This window comes from Tachyglossus aculeatus (genome assembly GCF_015852505.1).
Source record: "Tachyglossus aculeatus isolate mTacAcu1 chromosome 12 unlocalized genomic scaffold, mTacAcu1.pri SUPER_6_unloc_1, whole genome shotgun sequence".
Classification (NCBI taxonomy): domain Eukaryota; kingdom Metazoa; phylum Chordata; class Mammalia; order Monotremata; family Tachyglossidae; genus Tachyglossus; species Tachyglossus aculeatus.
In genome coordinates, this window is record NW_024044828.1 from 3,683,034 (window position 1) to 3,702,600 (window position 19,567).

General features: G+C 47.3%; 1 protein-coding gene across 4 annotated transcripts in view; it reads left to right on the top strand.

Moving 5' to 3' along the window:
- The first annotated feature begins 1,805 nt into the window (after window positions 1-1,805).
- SLC26A5 (solute carrier family 26 member 5) overlaps window positions 1,806-19,567 on the top strand; it is a 42,911-nt gene continuing 25,149 nt past the window's right edge. For all 4 annotated transcript variants that reach the window (XM_038741169.1, XM_038741170.1, XM_038741171.1 and 1 more), the window contains exons 1-7: window positions 1,806-1,957; window positions 6,584-6,723; window positions 9,737-9,847; window positions 10,485-10,648; window positions 12,394-12,558; window positions 13,930-14,082; window positions 15,982-16,064. In XM_038741169.1, the coding sequence (XP_038597097.1) occupies window positions 1,806-1,957; window positions 6,584-6,723; window positions 9,737-9,847; window positions 10,485-10,648; window positions 12,394-12,558; window positions 13,930-14,082; window positions 15,982-16,064 (968 nt within the window). The remainder of the gene's footprint in view (window positions 1,958-6,583; window positions 6,724-9,736; window positions 9,848-10,484; window positions 10,649-12,393; window positions 12,559-13,929; window positions 14,083-15,981; window positions 16,065-19,567) is intronic.

Sequence of the window (19,567 nt, forward strand, 5' to 3'; positions counted from 1 at the left end):
GGTTTTTAAGGTTTAATTATTTAATCTGCCTTGGAGCGCAGTTTAGTGAAAACAACCCTTTCTGGTATCATCCTCTTTCTTTCCTCTCTCCAAACCCTATCTCCCCGAACAGAGGAGAAGAGACATCCCCTTCCAATCAAGATCCCCCTCAGCCAGGTCTTTTAAAGTCTTGAGAGTCAGAGGACCTGGGTTCTAGTCTCGACTCCAACACTGGCTTGGGGTGTGACCTTGGGCAAGTCACTGATGCGGGCCTCAGTTTCCTCATCTGTAAAAGGGGGATTCGATGGATGGTATTTATTGAGTGCTTACTAAGTGCAGAGCACCGTACGGCGCTGTTGGGAGAGTACCACACAATTACTTGGGTTTTTTTAGCCTATTAAGGATTAAGGATTAAAAAAGCACACGGTACTTCAGAGGTGCAGCCCACCAGGAGGTGAAAAAGAACCTCAGTACCCCATAACAGAATTAGCAGACAGGTCACGTGCCCTGTTAGCCCAAATCCCAGCTCTTCCAATTGTCAGCTCTGTGACTCTGGGCAAGTCACTTAACTTCTCTGTGCCTCAGTTACCTCATCTGTCAAATGGGGATTAAGACTGTGAGCCCCCCATGGGACAACCTGATTACCTTGTAATTTCCCCAGCGCTTAAAACAGTGCTTTGCACATAGTAAGCGCTTAATAAATGCCATCATTATTATTATTATTATCTCACCTCTCTCGCCGCCAGCCCCTCGCTTACGTCCATCCTCTGGTCCAGAACACCCTCCTTCCTCAAATCAAACGGACAATTACTCGCCCCACCTTCAAAGCCTTATTGTAGGCACATCTCCTCCAGGAGGCCTTCCCTGACTAAGCCTCCCCTTTCCTCTTCTCCCACTCCCTTCTGAGTTGCACTGACTTGCTCCCTTTGTTCTTTCCCCCTTCCAGCCCCACAGCACCTATGTACATATCTGTCATTTATTTATATTAATGTCTGTCTCACCTCCTCTAGGCTGGCAGCTCGTTTGTGGACAAGGAATGTGTCTGTTTATTGTTATATTGTACTTTCCCAAGTGCTTAGTGCCCTGCATACAGTAAGCGCTCAATAAATATGAATGAATAGATGAAACACGATTGAATGAATATTAATCATTATTTTCTGTGCCTATTTACCTCATCTAAAAGCAGCGTGGCTTAGTGGAAAGAGCACAGGCTTGGGAGTCAGAGTCATGGGTTCTAATCAGCTGTGTGACCTTGGGCAAGTCACTTAACTTCCCTGTGCCTCAGTTACCTCATCTAGAAAATGGGGATGAAGACTGTGAGCCCTACGTGGGACAACCTGATTACCTTGTATCTACCCCAGCACTTAGAACAGTGCTTGGCGCATAGTAAGCGCTTAACAAATACCAACGTTATTATTATTATCTGTAAAATGGGGGTTAAGACTGTGAGATTATTATTATCTGTAAAATGGGGATTAAGACGGTGAGCCCCATGTGGGACGTGGATTGTGCCCAACCTGATTAGCTTGTATCTACCTTAATACAGAGCCTGACCCATAATAAGTGCTTGACAAGTACCACAGTTATTATTATTGTTGTTGTTATTGTTCTCTAAACTTCAATCCCGGTCCCCCCCCCCAGCCTGCACCCGTCAAGACCGCGAAAAGTAGGGGACCCGAGACGGACAGGGTCGCCTGGGGTCGGGCCAGTTTGACGATCGGTGGTTGGGAAGCCGGTCCGGTGACCGGCCCGTGGGCTCCCCGATTGTCTGACGACGCCCCTCGGACCATGCACGACCGCTGCCCGTTCTGAAGCCCGTCGGCGCCATGGACCACGGCCCGGAGAACGAGGTCCTGGCTGCGACCCAGAGGTACTGTGTGGAGCGCCCCATCTTCAGCCACCAGGTTCTCCATGGGAGGCTGCACAAGAAGGACAAGGTGTCAGAGCCCATTGGGGACAAGATCAAACAAGCCTTGAGGTACGTGGCCCCGACCCCGGCGGGCGCGGAGAGATTTCTCCACGCCCGTAAATTGTGGATTCGTTTTTAGCGTCTGCCTTCCCCTGCAGACTGAGAAGCAGCATGGTTTAGTGAATAGAGCACGGGCCTGGAGTCCGAAGGACCTGGGTTCTAATCCCAGCTTCGCCACATTCATTCAGTCGTATTCATTGAGTGCTTACTGTGTGCCGAGCACTGGACTAAGCGCTTGGGAAGTACAAGTCGGCAACATATGGAGACAGTCCCTACCCAATAACGGGCTCACAGTCTAGGATGTCTGCCGTGTGACGTTGAGCAAGTCGCTTCGCTTCTCTGGGTCACAGTGACCTCATCTGTAAAATGGGGATTAAGACTGTGAGCCCCATGGGGGACAGGGGCTGTGTCCAAACTGATTAAATTGTATCTACCCCAGCACTTAGAACAGTGCTTGTCAGTGGTGTGCATCTAGCTTTATTTCTACTTATTTTGATGACTTGGCACCCGTCCGCATGTTTTGTTTTGTCGTCCGTCTCCCCCTTCTAGACTGTGAGCCCACTATTGGTTAGGGACCGTCTCTCTATGTTACCAACTTGTTCTTCCCAAGCACTTAGTACAGTGCTCTGCACACAGTAAGTGCTCAATAAATACGATTGAATGATTGAATGAATGCTTGGCAAATAGTAAGCACTCTACAAGTACCATAACTTAACTGTAAGCGCCTGGTGAGCATGGACATTCCATGTTCATGGAATGGACATTCCAGACGCTTAGTACAGTGCTCTGCATATAGTAAGCACTTAGTAAATACCGTTGATTAAAGTGAGCCAGGGTGTGAAGGTGGGGACATTGATGACTTGGTAAGATATTCATCCCATTCCTGTATTTCAACCGGGGACGTGCCTGCGCGCGCACGTGAGAGAGAGAATCTGAATCTCATAGTCTCTACTTTATGCAGAAAAGTTCTTCGGAGAGATCAATAAAGGTAAATGACACAATCCCTGCCCTTCTTGAATAGTAATAAGGCACAAAAGCAAGGAAAGCTGAGGAAACCTGTTGCCAACTTGTACTTCCCAAGCGCTTAGTACAGTGCTCTGCACACAGTAAGCGCTCAATAAATACGATTGATGATGATGAAACGTTTTAAGGTCACGGCACAAGGGAGCCTCAGGTAATTCTGCCTCCCAGCTGAGCTCAGAGCTATACGCTGCCATCAGGGAGCGGTGCCGTCTAGTACCTAGCCCAGCACTTAAAATAGTGCTTGACATATAGTAAGTGCTTAACAATAGAAAAAGGGCCTGTGAGTGAGAAGGGCATGGGTTCTAATCCCAGCTCCACCACTTGTCTGCTGTGTGACCTTGGCCAAGTCACTTCATTTCTTTAGACCTCAGTTCCCTCATCTGAAAAATGGGGATTGAGACTGTGAGCCCCACATGAGACGGGGACTGTCCCCCAAACCAATTTGCTTGTATCCACCCCAGCGCTTAGAATAGTGCCCGGCACATAGTAAGCGCTTAACAAATGCCACAATTGTTAAATACAGTAATAACAATGATGGGAAAAGAGTGAGGACAAGTAGTGGAGGAGACACCTGTGAAAGCGCTTTGGCCATAAAAGTAGTAGTAATAGAATTTATTAAACGCTCACTGTATGCAGAGGACTGTTCTAAGCATTGAGAAAGAATATACAAATAAAACAAGGACTCATCCCTTGAAGGGCTCAAAATCCATGAAGAAAGGTGGGGCAGAGGACCGACTGTGTTATATTGTGCTCTCCCAAGCGCTTAGTACAGTGCCCTCCACACAGCAAGTGTTCAATAAATACTGTTTGACTTGAAACAGACATCGGGAGCAATCAATGGTGATTATTGAGCGCTTACTGTGTGCAAGGGCACTGTACTAAGCACTTGGGAGAGTACATTATAATAGTTTGCCAACATGTTCCGCACCCACAAGACCGTGACAGAGAGAGAGAGTAGACATTAAGACAAATTATGGAAATGTGCCTAAGTGCTGTGGGACTGATGTTGCCAACTTGTACTTCCCAAGCGCTTTGTACAGTGCTCTGCACACAGTAAGTGCTCAATAAATACGATCGATTGATTGATTGGGATGAATATGAAGTATTAGGGGACAGATTCAAGTGCAGAGGCAATGCAAAAAGGGAAGGGAGTAGGGGAAATGAAGACTTAATCAAAGCAAGGCCTTTTGGAGGAGGTGAAATTTTTTTTATAAGGCTTTGAAGGTGGGAAGAGTCGTCTGTCGCATGTGAAAGGGGAAGGAATTCCAGGACGTGGGCAAGGGGTTGGCATCGAGATCCATATCAGGTACAGTGAGCACCTTGTTTTTACAGGGTGAGCTGATTGAGTGCTTTAAAGCCGATGGTAAGGAGTTTCTATTTTGTGTGGAGGTGGATAGACAACCACTGGTGGTTCTTGAAGAGTGGGGAAATGGCTGCGCATTTTTCTCAAAAAATGATCCGGGCAGCAGAGTGAAGTAAGGAGTGGATTAGGGAGAGGCAAGAGGCAGGAAGGTCAGCAAGGAAGTGATGTGGTAATAATACTACTACTAATAATAATGGTAGTTGTTAGTAGTCAAGATGCGAGAAGCAGCATGGCATCATGGATCGAGAATGAGCCTGGGAGCCAGGTTCTAATCCTGGCTCTGCCACTTGACTGCTGTGTGACCTTGGGCAAGACACTTCACTTCTCTGGGCCTCAGTTCCCTCATCGGTAAAATGGGTATGGAGACGGTGAGCCCCACGTGGGACGGGAACTGTGCCCAATCTGATTTGCTTATATTCACCCAGTGCTTAGAACAGTGCCCGACACATAGTAAGTGCTTAGCAAATGCCATTATTATTATTATTCTTGTTTTAAATGTTTGGATCAGCATGGTAGCAGCTTGGATGAAGAGGAAAGGGCAGATTTTAGAGCTGTCATGAACGTAGAACCAAGCAATGAAACAATCAACCATTAAAATAATATGAAAGGCAAGGGCAGATACACAAAGTCAAGGGATTATTACTGTTCCTTTGAATATGTTGTCAAGCCTTAGGAAGGCTTGAAAGAATGGGTAAGTGCATTCATTCATTCAATCAATCGTATTGAGCGCTTACGGTGTGCAGAGCGCTGTACTAAGCGCTTGGGAAGTACAAGTCGGCAACATATAGAGACGGTCCTTACCCAACAACGGGTTCATTTGATAAATAAAAACTTCTTTCAGCCCCTTTAGCCAGGAAACATGAATGCAAACGGTTATATTGTACTCTCCGAAGCTCTTAGTACAGTGCATTGCACTCAGCGCTCAATAAATACGATCGGTTGGTTAATACTGTCTAGGTTCAATTCCACATTTGGCTGGAACTTCCGAGTGGGCCAATAGATGGCACAGTATGAAAAGTAAAAATTGTCAATGGTAAATTATCCGAACTCCTGGGTCTTGGACTGGTGAAGGTTCACATTACTTATGTATTATAAATTACTTATTTATTCATATTAATGTCTGTGTCCCCTCTGGACTGTATGCTCGTTGTGGGCAGGGATTGTGTATGCTAATTCTGGTGTACTCTCCCAAGCACTTAGTACAGTGTCTGTACTAAGTACTAAATGCTCAGTAAATTACATTTATTACATTTATTGATTACTAAATCTTGGACAGTTTTATTGACCTTTTGAGCCATTTTTGGTTGCTGTTAGTATCCGAGTTTGAGACTATAGTCAAGAAACCTGAGTTCTAATCCCAGGTCTCCCAGAGGCCTGCTTTGTGACTTTGGGTGAGTCACTTAACTTCTTTGGGCCTCGGTTTCCTCATCTGTAAAATGGGGATAAGACCCTCTACCTGCCTCTCCGTACCTAGGTCATAGACCCCGTGTGATTCGGGGGACTGTGTTGATCTGATTATCTCGTATCAGCATGTAGTAAGTGCTTAGTAAGTACTATAACTGTGGGCTTGGCTCAGATAATTGTCTTCCCATTGTAATGATGCTGTGAGATCTTCCCGGGGAGCTTCCGCACTGCGCAGTGTTAAATCTAGCTGTAGAAGCAGCGTGCCTCAGTGGAAAGAGCACGGGCTTTGGAGTCAGAGGTCATGGGTTCAAATCCCATCTCCAGCAATTGTCAGCTGTGTGACTTGGAGCAAGTCACTTAACTTCTCTGTGCCTGTTACCTCATCTGTAAAATGGGGATTAAGACTGTGAGCCCCCCATGGGACAACCTGATCACCTTGTAACCTCCCCAGCACTTAGAACGGTGCTTTGCACATAGTAAGCGCTTAATAAATGCTATCATCATCATTATTATTATTGTTATATTGCTGTGAGGGTACAGAGAGGCGCTCCTCTGTCACAGAGTGGTTTACTGGAAAAAGCACGAATCTGGGAGTCAGAAGGACCTGCTCTACCGCTTGTGTGCTGTGCGACCCTGGGCAAGTCCCTTCGTTTCCCTGGGCCTCAGTTACCTCCTCTGTAAAGTGGGGATGAAAACCGTGAGCCCCACACGGGAACTGTGTCCAACCCAATTTGCTTGTCTCCACCCCGGTGCTTAGTACAGTGACTGACACACAGTAAGTGCTCAACAAGTACCGCCATTATTATTACCACAACAGACCCCCTGTGTCCTCTCTCTCCCCTCAGCTGCACTCCGAAGAAGGTTAAGCACATCATCTATCGGTTCCTGCCCATCTGCAAGTGGCTGCCCGCCTACAAGCCAAGGGAATACATCGTGGGCGACATCGTCTCGGGCATCAGCACGGGAGTCCTCCAGCTTCCGCAAGGTTGGTCTCTCTGGTCCACCCTGCCCCAACTTCGGTCTGTCCGGGGCCTTCCTCATTTGCCAAATATCCGGCTTGCTCGGCCTCACTTTATCCATCGTTCTCTCCTTCCCTCTCTACTGGACTTGGATCAGGCACCCAGGTTCTCCCTCCTAATAATAATGATAATATGAGTTGTGGTATTTAAGTGCTAACTATGTGCCAGGCACCATCCAGAGCGCTGGGGTGGATACAAGCAAATCAGGTTGGATGTAGTCCCTGTCCCATATAGAGTTCACAGTCTCAATCTCCATTTTACAGATGAGGGAACTGAGGCCCAGAGAAGTGAAGTGGCTTCCCCAGTGTCACACGGCGGGCAAGTGGCGGAGCCAGGATTAGAACCCAGGTCCTTCTGATTCCCAGGCCCAAGCTCTATCCACTAAGCTGTGGTCTTGGGGGTCATGGCGCGGGAAAGATATGGAAACCCCAGCCCTGTGGGTCTCTACGGGCCTCCTGGAAAGGATTTGGGAAAATTCATTCATTCAATCGTATTTATTGAGCGCTTACTGTGTGCAGAGCACTGTACTAAGCGCTTGGGAAGTACAAGTTGGAAAATGCGGAAACTCAGGCTCCAGATGGAGGCTCTGTCATCTGGGACGTTGGACCGTGAGGGTGGGGACAGGAAGTCCTCTGGAAGATTGGATGCGCAGATCGGACCCGCCCCCACCCTGATGGAGAGACCGGGGCTGAGGATCGGTTCAGAGAGCCAAGGATGTCGGGCCTTGACCGTTAAATGGTGAATGGCAACATCGAAAGAACTGGATTCTGACCCCAGCTCTGCCGCTTTGCCTGCCGTGTGACCTTGGGAAAATCACTTCCTTTCTCTGGACTTCAGCTTCCTCATCTGTCAAATGGGGAGAAGAGGGTTACATACCTGTTCTCCCTCCCACTTAGTCTGTGAGTTCCATGTGGGATGGGGCGGGTGTCCAATCTGATCACCCAGGTTCTCCCCTAGAGTGGAAAGCGCTTAACAAAAACCAGAATCATCGTTTTGAAGGTCTTGAGTCCCAAGGCCCCAGTTTCTGGGCCCACTGAGGCAGAGTGTGTCGGTCTCTTCCCAAGAAACACTGAAGTATCCAGAAGGACAAGATCCTGATGTCTTGCTCCTCTTTCCAGGCCAGGGCCGGCCCAGTGGGCTGGCAGGGGGAATGTTTTAGTCGGGGGAGAGTAAACCAGCATCTCCAGCCTAAACTTTTGTAAACCAGTCAGTCTTATCCGTCAGCCACCATTACTTATTTATTATTCATTTGTGTGTGTACTTGTATCTGTTTTCTCCTTCTTTATTCATCTGTTTATACCTTTTGTCTCCCATGTTAGATTGCAGGGCTTTTGAGGGCAAGAGCCATGTGTTTTACTTCTATAGTATATTCCCAAACACAAGAGAAGCAGCAGTGTTGCCTAGTGGATAGAGCCCAGGCCTGGGAATCAGAAGGACCTGGGTTTTAATTCCGGCTCCGCCGCTTGTCTGCTCTGTGACCTTGGGCAAATCACTCTACTTTTCTGGGCCTCAGTTCCCTCATCTGTAAAATGGGGATTGAGACTATGAGCCCCATGTGGGACATGGACTGTGTCCAACCTGATTAGCTTTGTATCTACCCCAGCGCTTAGTTCAGTGCCTGACCTGTAGTAAGAGCTAAACAAATACCCTTTTTAAAAAAAAACAACAAAAAAAACCTGGTACCATAGCAGGAATAATTATCAATCAATCATATTGAGGGCTTACTATGTGCAGAGCACTGTACTAAGCGCTTGGGAAGTACAAGTTGGCAACATATAGAGACAGTCCCTACCCAACAGTGGGCTCACAGTCTAGAAGGGGGAGACAGAGAACAAAACCAAACATACTAACAAAATAAAATAAATAGAATAGATATGTACAAGTAAGATAGATAAATAGAGTAATAATAAATAAATAAATAGAGTAATAATAAATAAATAGAGTAATTATGATACTTGTTAAGTGCTTACTATGTGCCAAGCACTATTAAGTACTGGATAGGTACAAATTAATCAGGTTGGACACAGTCCCTGTCCCACATGGGGTTTACACTCGAAATCCCCATTTTAGACTGTGAGCCCACTGTTGGGTAGGGACTGTCTCTATATATTGCCAATTTGTACTTCCCAAGTGCTTAGTACAGTGCTCTGCACATAGTAGGTGGTCAATAAATACGATTGATGATTTTACCAATGAGGTAACTGAGGTCCAGTGAAGTGATTTGCCCGAGGTCAAACAGCAGGCATGTAATGGAGACAGGATTAGAACCCAAGCCCGTGCTCTATCCAGTAGGCCAGCTACCTCTCCCAGATGGCATCTAGTCAATTCCGTGGGTACTGGTTGGGAGTCTCTTTGTGGCGAGGAGCTGGGGTCAGGACCGGCCAGGAGAAGGAAGCCCCTTAAATGTGTCAGTATCCTCCCTCTTGCAGTATTGCAAGAAACAATACTTCTTCAGAGAAGCAGCGTGGCTCAGTGGAAAGAGCCCGGGCTATGGAGTCAGAGGTCATGGGTTCAAATTCCGGCTCCTTCAATTGTCATCTGTGTGACTTTGGGCAAGCCACTTAACTTCTCTATGCCTCAGTTGCCTCATCTGTAAAATGAGGATTAAGACTGTGAGCCCCCCGAGGGGCAACCTGATCACCTTGTAACCTCCCCAGCGCTTAGAACCGTGCTTTGCACATAGTAAGCGCTTAATAAATGCCATTATTATTATTATTTCATTCAGTCAGTCATATTTATTGAGCACTTACTGTGTGCAGAGCATTGTAATAAGCGCTTGGGAAGTCCAAGTTGGCAACAGATAGAGACGGTCCCTACCCAACAGTGGGCTCGCAGTCTAGAAGGGGGAGACAGGGAACAAAACAAAACATATTAACAAGATAAAATAAATTATTTTATAATATTATTTTATAAATTATTTTATAATAATAAATTATTATTATTAGGGTCTTGCTGACACCCTGCTCTGTGTCGTTGCAGGGATAGCTTATGCCCTGCTGGCCGCCGTGCCTCCCATCTTCGGCCTGTATTCCTCCTTCTACCCCGTCATCATGTACACCGTCTTTGGGACCTCCCGGCACATATCAATAGGTAATGTCTTCCGCTTGGCCTACGGGACTCCTGCCTTGTAATTTGGGGGTGGGGGGCTCCAATCTCGGCCCGCCGACGGTCCCGCGGGTTTCTGCCGGAAGCTTATTTGGATTGGAATTTTCCCCGCCGGATACCGCCCGATCCTGTATTTCTGGGGTTACCTCAGGGAAAACGAGGTTAGTCCTACAGAAAGACAATTTGGTGACCATGTGAAATCAGTCAGAAAAGCAGCGTGGCCTAGTGAACGGAGCACGGGCCTAAAAGGCAGAGGACCTGGGTTCTAATCCCTGTCCGCCACCTGTCTGCTGCTGTGGGACCTTGGCCAAGTCACTTCACTTCTCTGGGCCTCAGTTATAATAATAATGGCATTTATTAAGCGCTTACTATGTGCAGAGCACTGTTCTGAGCGCTGGTCCTCTGGAAAATGGGAGTTAAAGCCATGAGCCCCGTGTGGGACATGAACTGTGTCCAACCTACCCCAGCGCTTAGTCCAGTCCCTGGCTGCTTAGCAAAGCTCTCTGTGGGCAGGGAATGCGTCTGTTTGTTGTTTCATACTCTCCCAAGCATTGAATACGGTGCTCTGCACAGAGTAAGCGCTCAATAAATAGGACCGACTGACTGATGGATTGGGTTGCAGGCCCGTTTGCGGTGATCAGCCTGATGATCGGCGGCGTGGCGGTGCGCTTGGTCCCTGACGACATGTTCCCCGGAGGAATGAACTCCACCAACAGCACGGAGGTGAGGGACAACCTCCGGGTCAAGGTGGCCATGTCCGTCACTCTGCTGTCGGGGATCATCCAGGTAAGTTGCCGGCGGCAGGGTGGAGGGTTGTCCCGGGGATGGGGAGGTGGGGCGGGGGGCCCTGGAGCTGGAATGCCATTCTGAAATGGCCACAGTGGATAGAGGCCCAGATGCCAGGCAGAAACACACACACCCTCTGTCTCTGTTTACCCTTCTCATTCTCTCTCTCTCTCTCTCTCTCCTCTGGCCTTCTCCCTGTCTGGTTGCCTTTCGCTCCCTCAATCTCTGCCCTGTCCTTTGCCCTCTCTGACTCTGCCCTTCGCTCTCCTTCTGCCTGCACTTCTGTCCCTCTGTCTCCTCTCTCTTTTCATTCATTGTTATGTTTATTGAGCACTTACCGTGTGCAGAGCACTGTACTAAGCGCTTGAAATACAAGTCGGCAACATATTGAGACGGTCCCTACCCAACGACGGGCTCACAGTCTATAAGGGGGGGACAGGCAACAAAACAAAACACGGAGACCGGTGTCCAAATCGTCAGAACAAATAGAATTAAAGCTATAGGCACATCATTAACAAAATAAATAGTAAATATGTACAAGTAAAATAGAGTAATAAGTCTGTATAAATATATATACAGGTGCTGTGGGGTGGGGAGGAGGGGAGGAGAAAGGGGGGCTCAATCTGGGAAGGCCTCGTGGAGGAGGTGAGCTCTCAGTAGGGCTTTGAATGGAAGAAAAGAGCTAGCTTTTCCTGCTCTACTCTCCTGTCCCTGCTCTTCTCTCTCCCTCACTCTCTACTCTTCTCTCTCCCTCGGTCTCTGTGCCCTGCTCCCCCTTCCTTCTTTCCCTCCCCATCGGTCCTCACACATTCATTCATTCATTCAGTTGTATTTATTGAGCGCTTACTGTGTGCAGAGCACTGCACTAAGCGCTTGGGAAGTACAAGTCACACAGTCGCAGCGGGTGGAGAGGCCGACCTCCCACCGTCCCTTGTGGCCTGAGACGCGGCCCATGGGGGCACGAGGCCAGAAGAGCGGGTTGGGAGTGTGGGAAGTGGGAGGGAGCGGGTGGCGTGCTCCGCGTTCGGTCATCATCAATCGTATTTATTGAGCGCTTACTGTGTGCAGAGCACTGTACTAAACGCTTGGGAAGTACAAGTTTGCAACACATAGAGACAGTCCCTACCCAACAGTGGGCTCACAGTCTAAAAGGGGGAGACAGAGAACAAAACCAAACATACTAACAAAATAAAATAAATAGAATAGATATGTACAAGTAAAATAAATAAATAGAGTAATAAATATGTACAAACATATATACATATATACAGGTGCTGTGGGGAAGGGAAGGAGGTAAGATGGGGGGATGGAGAGGGGGACGAGAGGGAGAGGAAGGAAGGGGCTCAGTCTGGGAAGGCCTCCTGGAGGAGGGGAGCTCTCAGTAGGGCCTTGAAGGGAGGAAAAGAGCTAGCTTGGCGGATGGGCAGAGGGAGGGCATTCCAGGCCCGGGGGATGACGTGGGCCAGGGGTCGATGGCGGGACAGGCGAGAACGAGGTACGGTGAGGAGATTAGCGGCGGAGGAGCGGAGGGTGCGGGCTGGGCTGGAGAAGGACAGAAGGGAGGTGATTTGGGGGGGCGAGGTGATGGAGAGCCTTGAAGCCCAGGGTGAGGAGTTTCTGCCTGATGCGCAGATTGATTGGTAGCCACTGGAGATTTTTGAGGAAGGGAGTAATATGCCCAGAGCATTTCTGGACAAAGATAATCCGGGCAGCAGCATGAGGCCCGTGTGTCTCCCCCGTGGCAGTTCTTCCTGGGCGTGCTGCGGTTCGGCTTCGTGGCCATCTACCTGACGGAGCCGCTGGTCCGCGGGTTCACCACGGCGGCCGCGGTGCACGTCTTCACCTCCCAGCTCAAGTACCTGCTCGGCGTGAAGACCAAGCGCCACAGCGGCCCCCTCTCCGTCGTCTATGTAAGTCACCGGAGCCCAGCCCGCCTCTCCCCCCTCTCCTCCTCTCACCTCGGAGCGTGCGAGCCCCAGAAAAAAGTGTGGAAGGGGGCACCGCGTGACAGGGAAATAGTACGATAAAGAGGCGTGGCTCAGTGGAAAGAGCCCGGGCTTTGGAGTCGGGGGTCGTGGGTTCGAATCCCGGCTCCGCCACAAGTGTGCTGTGTGACCTTGGGCGAGGCACTTAACTTCTCTGAGCCTCGGTTACCTCATCTGTAAAAATGGGGATTAAGACTCTGAGCCCCACGTGGGACAACTTGATCACATTGTATCCCGCCCAGCGCTTAGAACAGTGCTTTGCACATAGTAAGCGCTTAACAAATGCCATCATTATTATTTATTTATGGGCGAGCAGGATCCCAAAATACCCTTCAACACCCCCCCCCCCCCGTAATACTGACACCTGTCCAATAGTGGTGGGGCTTAGTGGACAGGCTTGGGAGCCAGGAGACCTGCCAGCCTGCTGTGTGTGACCTTAGGCAAGTTGCTTCACTTCTCTGGGCCTCAGTTTCCTTATCTGTAAAATGGGGCTAAAATGCCTATGCTCCCTCCCCACTAGATGCCGAGCCCCATGTGCAACAGGAACTGTCTCAGACCTGATTGTACTGTATCCATCAATCAATCCAGTAATCAGTGGTATTTATTAAGATATTACTATGTGCAGAGCACTATACTAAGTGCTCGGGAGAGTACGCTTGAGAAGCAGCATGGCATAGTGGATAGAGTGCGGGACTATATGTTGCCAACTTGTACTTCCAAAGCGCTTAGTACAGTGCTCTGCACACAGTAAGCGCTCAATAAATATGATTGATTGATTGACTGGAAGTCACAAGATCATGGGTTCTAATACCGGCTTCGCCAGTTGTCTGCTGTGTGGCTTTGGGCAAGTCATTTCACTTTTCTGTGCCTCAGCTACCTCATCTGTAAAATGGGGATTGAGACTGTGAGGCCCACATGGGACAGGGACTGTGTCCAACCTGATTTGCTCGTATCCACCCCAGTGCTTAGTACAGTGCCTGGCACATAGTAAGTGCTTAACAAATACCATAATTATTATTTTTTGTTATTATTATTATAAATCGGGAAGGCTCGGGTGGAGGATGATATCGTCTTTGGCAACTGTGGGTCCTCTTCAGAGCTCAGCCTTCTTGATCCACTGTCCAGCCCATGGGGTCCAAGCCTGGGGGAGGGGGCTGGTGGAAATTCCAGGTCTGGGGCAACCATTTTACAGATGAGGTAACTGAGGCACGGAGAAGTGAAGTGACTTGCTCGAGGTCACACAGCAAGCAAGTGGCAGAGCCCGGATCCAAACCCAGGTCCTCTGTTGCGTTTCAGAGTACGGTTGCCGTGGTGACCAACATCAAAAAGCTGAACATCGCCTCCTTAGTCGTGGGGGTGCTTTGCTTCGGCATTTTGCTGGGTGGCAAGGAGTTCAACGAAAGGTTTAAAAAGAAGCTACCCGCCCCCATTCCTTTGGAGTTCTTTGCGGTAAGTTGGTTCGGAAGAGGTTGCGGGAATCCCCGGATCGCCCTCCCCTTTGCTTTCTTCACTGAGCCCCCTCCCCTAACACCCACTTTGACCATTTCCCGCCCCAAATAGCCGGCTTATCCCGAGGGCTGCAGGGCCTTAGTCCAACTACCCGGGCAGATCAATCAATCAATCAATCAATCGTATTTATTGAGCGCTTACTATGTGCAGAGCACTGTACTAAGCGCTTGGGATGTACAAATTGGCAACACATAGAGACAGTCCCTACCCAACAGTGGGCTCACAGTCTAAAAGGGGGAGACAGAGAACAGAACCAAACATACCAACAAAATAAAATAAATAGGATAGAAATGTACAAGTAAAATAAATATGCTCTATTCCAGCTCTCTAGCACTTCAGTGGTATTTACTGAGCGCTTACTATGTGCAAAGCACTGTACTGAGGTACAGTGAGAAGAAGAGAAGCAGCGTGGCTCAGTAGGAAAGAGCCCGGGCTTTGCAATCAGAGGTCAGGGGTTCAAATCCCGGCTCTGCCAATTGTCAGCTGTGGGACTTTGGGCAAGTCACTTAACTTCTCTGGGCCTCAGTGACCTCATCTGTAAAATGGGGATTAAGACTGTGAGCCCCACGAGGGACAACCTGATCACCTTGCAACCTTCCCAGTGCTTAGAACAGTGCTTTGCACATAGTAAGCGCTTAATAAATGCCATTATTATTATTATTATTATTACTGGCACTTGGGGTTGTACCGTACAACAGAATTAGCAGGCGCGTTCCCTGCCCACACGAGCTTACAGTCTAGAGGCTCTCAGAGAGGGGATGCCCTTCACAGACCGTGCCCCTCAGGACCCTCTGGTCTGAGAGGGTCGAAGGTCAAAGGCCAGTGTGGGAGAGGGAGGGAGAGAAAGCCACCAGACCCTCAGCGACGGGTGGTAAATGAAGAGCGGTCCTGGTCATTCCTGGGAGTCTGTGGGACTTTCCTCTCTGAAGGAGAATTCACTTATTCATTCATTCATTCAATCAATCGTATTTATTGAGCACTTACTGTGCAGAGCACTGTACTAAGTGCTTGGGAGTGCTTGGGACACATTCCCCGCCCACACCCAACTTTATCGTCTGGAGAATCCTGAGACTTTCAGGGACCCCCAGGAGTTGGGAATGGGTCGCCTCCCCCAGCTGTGATTAATTTTAGGGTCCGTCTTCCCTCTCTAGATTGTAAACTCTTTGAGGGTAAGGTTCACATTCAGTGAGTGACCCTATCAGTCGACCAGTCAATGGTCTTTATTGAGCATTTCCTGTGTGCAGAGCACTGTACTAAGCGTGGCTCAGTGGAAAGAGCAGGGGCTTTGGAGTCGGAGGTTCATTCATTCATATTTATTGAGCGTTTACTGTGTGCAGAGCACTGTACTAAGCGCTTGGGAAGTACAAGTTGGCAGCATAGATGGTCCCTACCCAACAGTGGGCTCACAGTCTGCATTGTCCCAAGTACTTAGCATGGCGAACACTCGAGAAACCCGAGTTTCTCGATGGGTAGAGCGGTAGGAGACAGTACGAGGTTGTGAGGTTGTGAGTTCAAATCCCGGCTCCGTCACTTGTCAGCTGTGTGACTTTGGGCAAGTCGCTTCACTTCTCCGGGCCTCAGTTCCCTCATCTGGAAGATGGGGATTGAGACTGTGAGCCCCCCGTGGGACAACCTGATTGCCTTGTATCTACCCCAGCGCTTAGAACAGTGCTTTGCACATAGTAAGCGCTGAACAAATACCAACATTATTATTATTATTGCTAAGCACTTGAGAGAGGACAGTCCAACGGAACTAGCAGACACATTCCCTGCCCGCAACGAGCTTTCAGTCTAGAGACGAGGTTCCAGCCTCTCAGCTTCCTCCGTGTCCGCTCCTAGGTGGTGATTGGAACGGGAGTTTCGGCAGGCCTGGATCTGAAGGAGTCCTACAAGTTGGATGTGGTTGGCAGCCTCCCCTTGGGGTAGGGAGAACGCGGTCCACTCTCCAGTGGCCGCATTTCGACCGGCCACATTGCCTGCTCTCCTCCCTCCCTTCGCCTCTCGCCCTGGATTCCCGGAAACTCCTCTCTTGCCGCTGCCCGGGTCTCGCGTGCGCGTGGGGTTGCGTGTTTCGCGGCATCGCTCGGCACCTGGTGCCTCCCCCCTCTCTCCGTCTCTCTCTCTCTCTCATTGCTCCAACCCCCGTCTGGGGCCCTGCCTCCTCCTTGGCCGTCAGGGGGGGTTCGCCCCCCCCCCCCCCCCCCGGCCGGCTGACCGGGCCCGCTGAGGATCGGACTCTCGTGAGGGCTCGGGCTCGGGCTCGGCTTGGTGAGCCGAGGCAGACCAGCTGGTCAAGACGGCGTTGGAATTTGGGGGAAGCGGCGTGGCCGAGTGGCTAGAGCACGGGCCTGGGAGTCAGAAGGTCAAGGGTTCTAATCCCAGCTTTGTCACTTGTCTGCTTTGTGGCCTTGGGCGAGTCACCTCACTTCTCTCTGCCTCAGCCAACTCATCTGCAAAATGGGGATTAAGACCGTGAGCCCCAGGCTGGACAGGGACCGCATCCAACCTGATTTCTTGTATCCACCCTACTTTCTTTCTTTCTTTCTCTCTTTCTTTCTTTCTCTCTCTTTCCTTTCCTTTCTTTTTCTTTCTTTCTTTCTTTCTCTTTCCTTCTTTTTCCTTTCTTTCTTTCCTTTCTTTCTTTCTTTCTTTCTTTCTTTCTCCCTCTCTTTCCTTTTCTTTCTTTCTTTCTTCCTTTCTTTCTTCCTTTCTTTCTTCCTTTCTTCCTTTCTTTCTTTCTTTCTTTCTTTCTTCCTTTCTTCCTTTCTTCCTTTCTTACTTTCTTCCTTTCTACCTTTCTTCCTTTCTTCCTTTCTTTCTTTCTTCCTTCCTTTCTTTCTTTCTTCCTTTCTTTCTTCCTTTCTTTCTTCCTTTCTTCCTTTCTTTCTTCCTTTCTTTCTTTCTTCCTTTCTTTCTTCCTTTCTCTCTTTCTTTCTTTCTCTCTCTTTCTTTCTTTCTCCTTTCTTTCCTTCCTTTCTTTCTTTCTCTCTCTCTTTCCTTTCCTTTCTTTCTTTTTCTCTCTTTTTCTTTCTTTCTTTCTTTCTTCCTTTCTTCCTTTCTTCCTTTCTTTCTTCCTTTCTTCCTTTCTTTCTTCCTTTCTTTCTTTCTTCCTTCCTTTCTTTCTTCCTTTCTCTCTTTCTTTCTTTCTTTCTCTTTCTTTCTTTCTTTCTCCTTTCTTTCCTTCCTTTCTTTCTTTCTCTGTCTTTCTCTCTCTCTTTCCTTTCCTTTCTTTTTCTCTTTCTTTCTTTCTTTCTTTCTTTCTCTTTCTTTCTTTCTTTCTTTCTTTCTTTCTTTCCTTCTCTCTCTTTCTTTCTTTCTTTCTTTCTTCCTTTCTTCCTTTCTTCCTTTCTTCCTTTCTTTCTTTCTTCCTTTCTTCCTTTCTTTCTTCCTTTCTTCCTTTCTTTCTTCCTTTCTTCCTTTCTTTCTTCCTTTCTTTCTTTCTTCCTTTCTTTCTTCCTTTCTTTCTTCCTTTCTCTCTTTCTTTCTTTCTCTCTCTTTCTTTCTTTCTCCTTTCTTTCCTTCCTTTCTTTCTTTCTCTCTTTCCTTTCCTTTCTTTCTTTTTCTCTCTCTTTCTTTCTTTCTTTCTTTCTTTCTTTCTTTCTTTCTTCCTTTCTTCCTTTCTTTCTTCCTTTCTTCCTTTCTTTCTTCCTTTCTTTCTTTCTTCCTTTCTTTCTTCCTTTCTCTCTTTCTTTCTTTCTTTCTCTTTCTTTCTTTCTTTCTCCTTTCTTTCCTTCCTTTCTTTCTTTCTCTCTCTTTCTCTCTTTCCTTTCCTTTCTTTTTCTTTCTTTCTTTCTTTCTTTCTTTCTTTCTTTCTTTCTTCCTTTCTTCCTTTCTTCCTTTCTTCCTTTCTTTCTTTCTTCCTTTCTTCCTTTCTTTCTTCCTTTCTTCCTTTCTTTCTTCCTTTCTTCCTTTCTTTCTTCCTTTCTTTCTTTCTTCCTTTCTTTCTTCCTTTCTTTCTTCCTTTCTCTCTTTCTTTCTTTCTCTCTCTTTCTTTCTTTCTTTCTCCTTTCTTTCCTTCCTTTCTTTCTTTCTCTCTCTCTTTCCTTTCCTTTCTTTCTTTTTCTCTCTCTTTCTTTCTTTCTTTCTTTCTTTCTTTCTTTCTTCCTTTCTTCCTTTCTTCCTTTCTTTCTTCCTTTCTTCCTTTCTTTCTTCCTTTCTTTCTTTCTTCCTTTCTTTCTTCCTTTCTCTCTTTCTTTCTTTCTTTCTCTTTCTTTCTTTCTTTCTCCTTTCTTTCCTTCCTTTCTTTCTTTCTCTCTCTTTCTCTCTTTCCTTTCCTTTCTTTTTCTTTCTTTCTTTCTTTCTTTCTTTCTTTCTTTCTTTCTTCCTTCCTTCCTTCCTTCCTTCCTTCCTTCCTTCCTTCCTTCCTTCCTTTCTTTCTTTCTTTCTCTCACTCTCTTTCTTTCCTTCTTTCTTTCCTTCTTTCCTCCTTTCTATCCTTCTTTCCTCCTTTCTATCTTTCTTTCTTTTTCTTTCTTTCTCTTTCCTTCCTTCTTTCTTTCTTTTTCTTTCTTTCTCTTTCCTTCTTTCTTTCTTTTTCTTTCTTTCTTTCTTTTTTCTTTCTTTTTTCTATCTTTCATTTCTTTCTTTCTTTCTTTCTTTCTTTCTCTTTCATTCTTTCCTCCTTTCCTTTCCTTCTTTCTTTCTCTCTCTCTCTTTCTCTCTCTCTCTCTCTTTCTTTCTCTTTCTTTCCTTCCTTTCCTTTCTTTCCTTCCTTTCCTTTCTTTCCTTCCCTTCCTTCCTTTCTTTCTCTATTTATTTTATTTTGTTAATATGTTTTGTTTTGTAGTCTGTCTCCCCCTTCTAGACCGTGAGCCTACTGTTGCGTAGGGACTGTCTCTATATGTTGTCAACTTGGACTTCCCAAGCACTTAGTACAGTGCTCTGCACACAGTAAGCGCTCAATAAATACAATTGAATGAATGAATGCTTAGTACAGTGCCTGGCGCACAATAAGTGCTTAACAAATACCACAATTATTATTTGTGTGCCTTGTTTTGGGCTGTTGGCAAAGTCCAAGGGGCTCAAATGTTCTGAGAAACAACACTTTTTTAAAAATTATATTTAAGTGCCTATTGTGTGCCAGGCACTGTTCTGAGTGCTGGGATAGATACGTGCTAATCAGGACGGACACAGTCCGTATCCCACATGGGGCTCTCAGTCTTTATCCCCATATATGTTTGTACATTTTTTTTTACTCTATTTTATTTGTACATATCTATTCTATTTTATTTTGTTAGTATGTTTGGTTTTGTTCTCTGTCTCCCCCTTCTAGACTGTGAGCCCACTGTTGGGTAGGGACTGTCTCTAGATGTTGCCAATTTGTACTTCCCAAGCGCTTAGTACAGTGCTCTGCACATAGTAAGCGCTCAATAAATACGATTGATTATGATGAGGCAGCCGAGGCCCAGGGAAGCCAAGTGGCTTT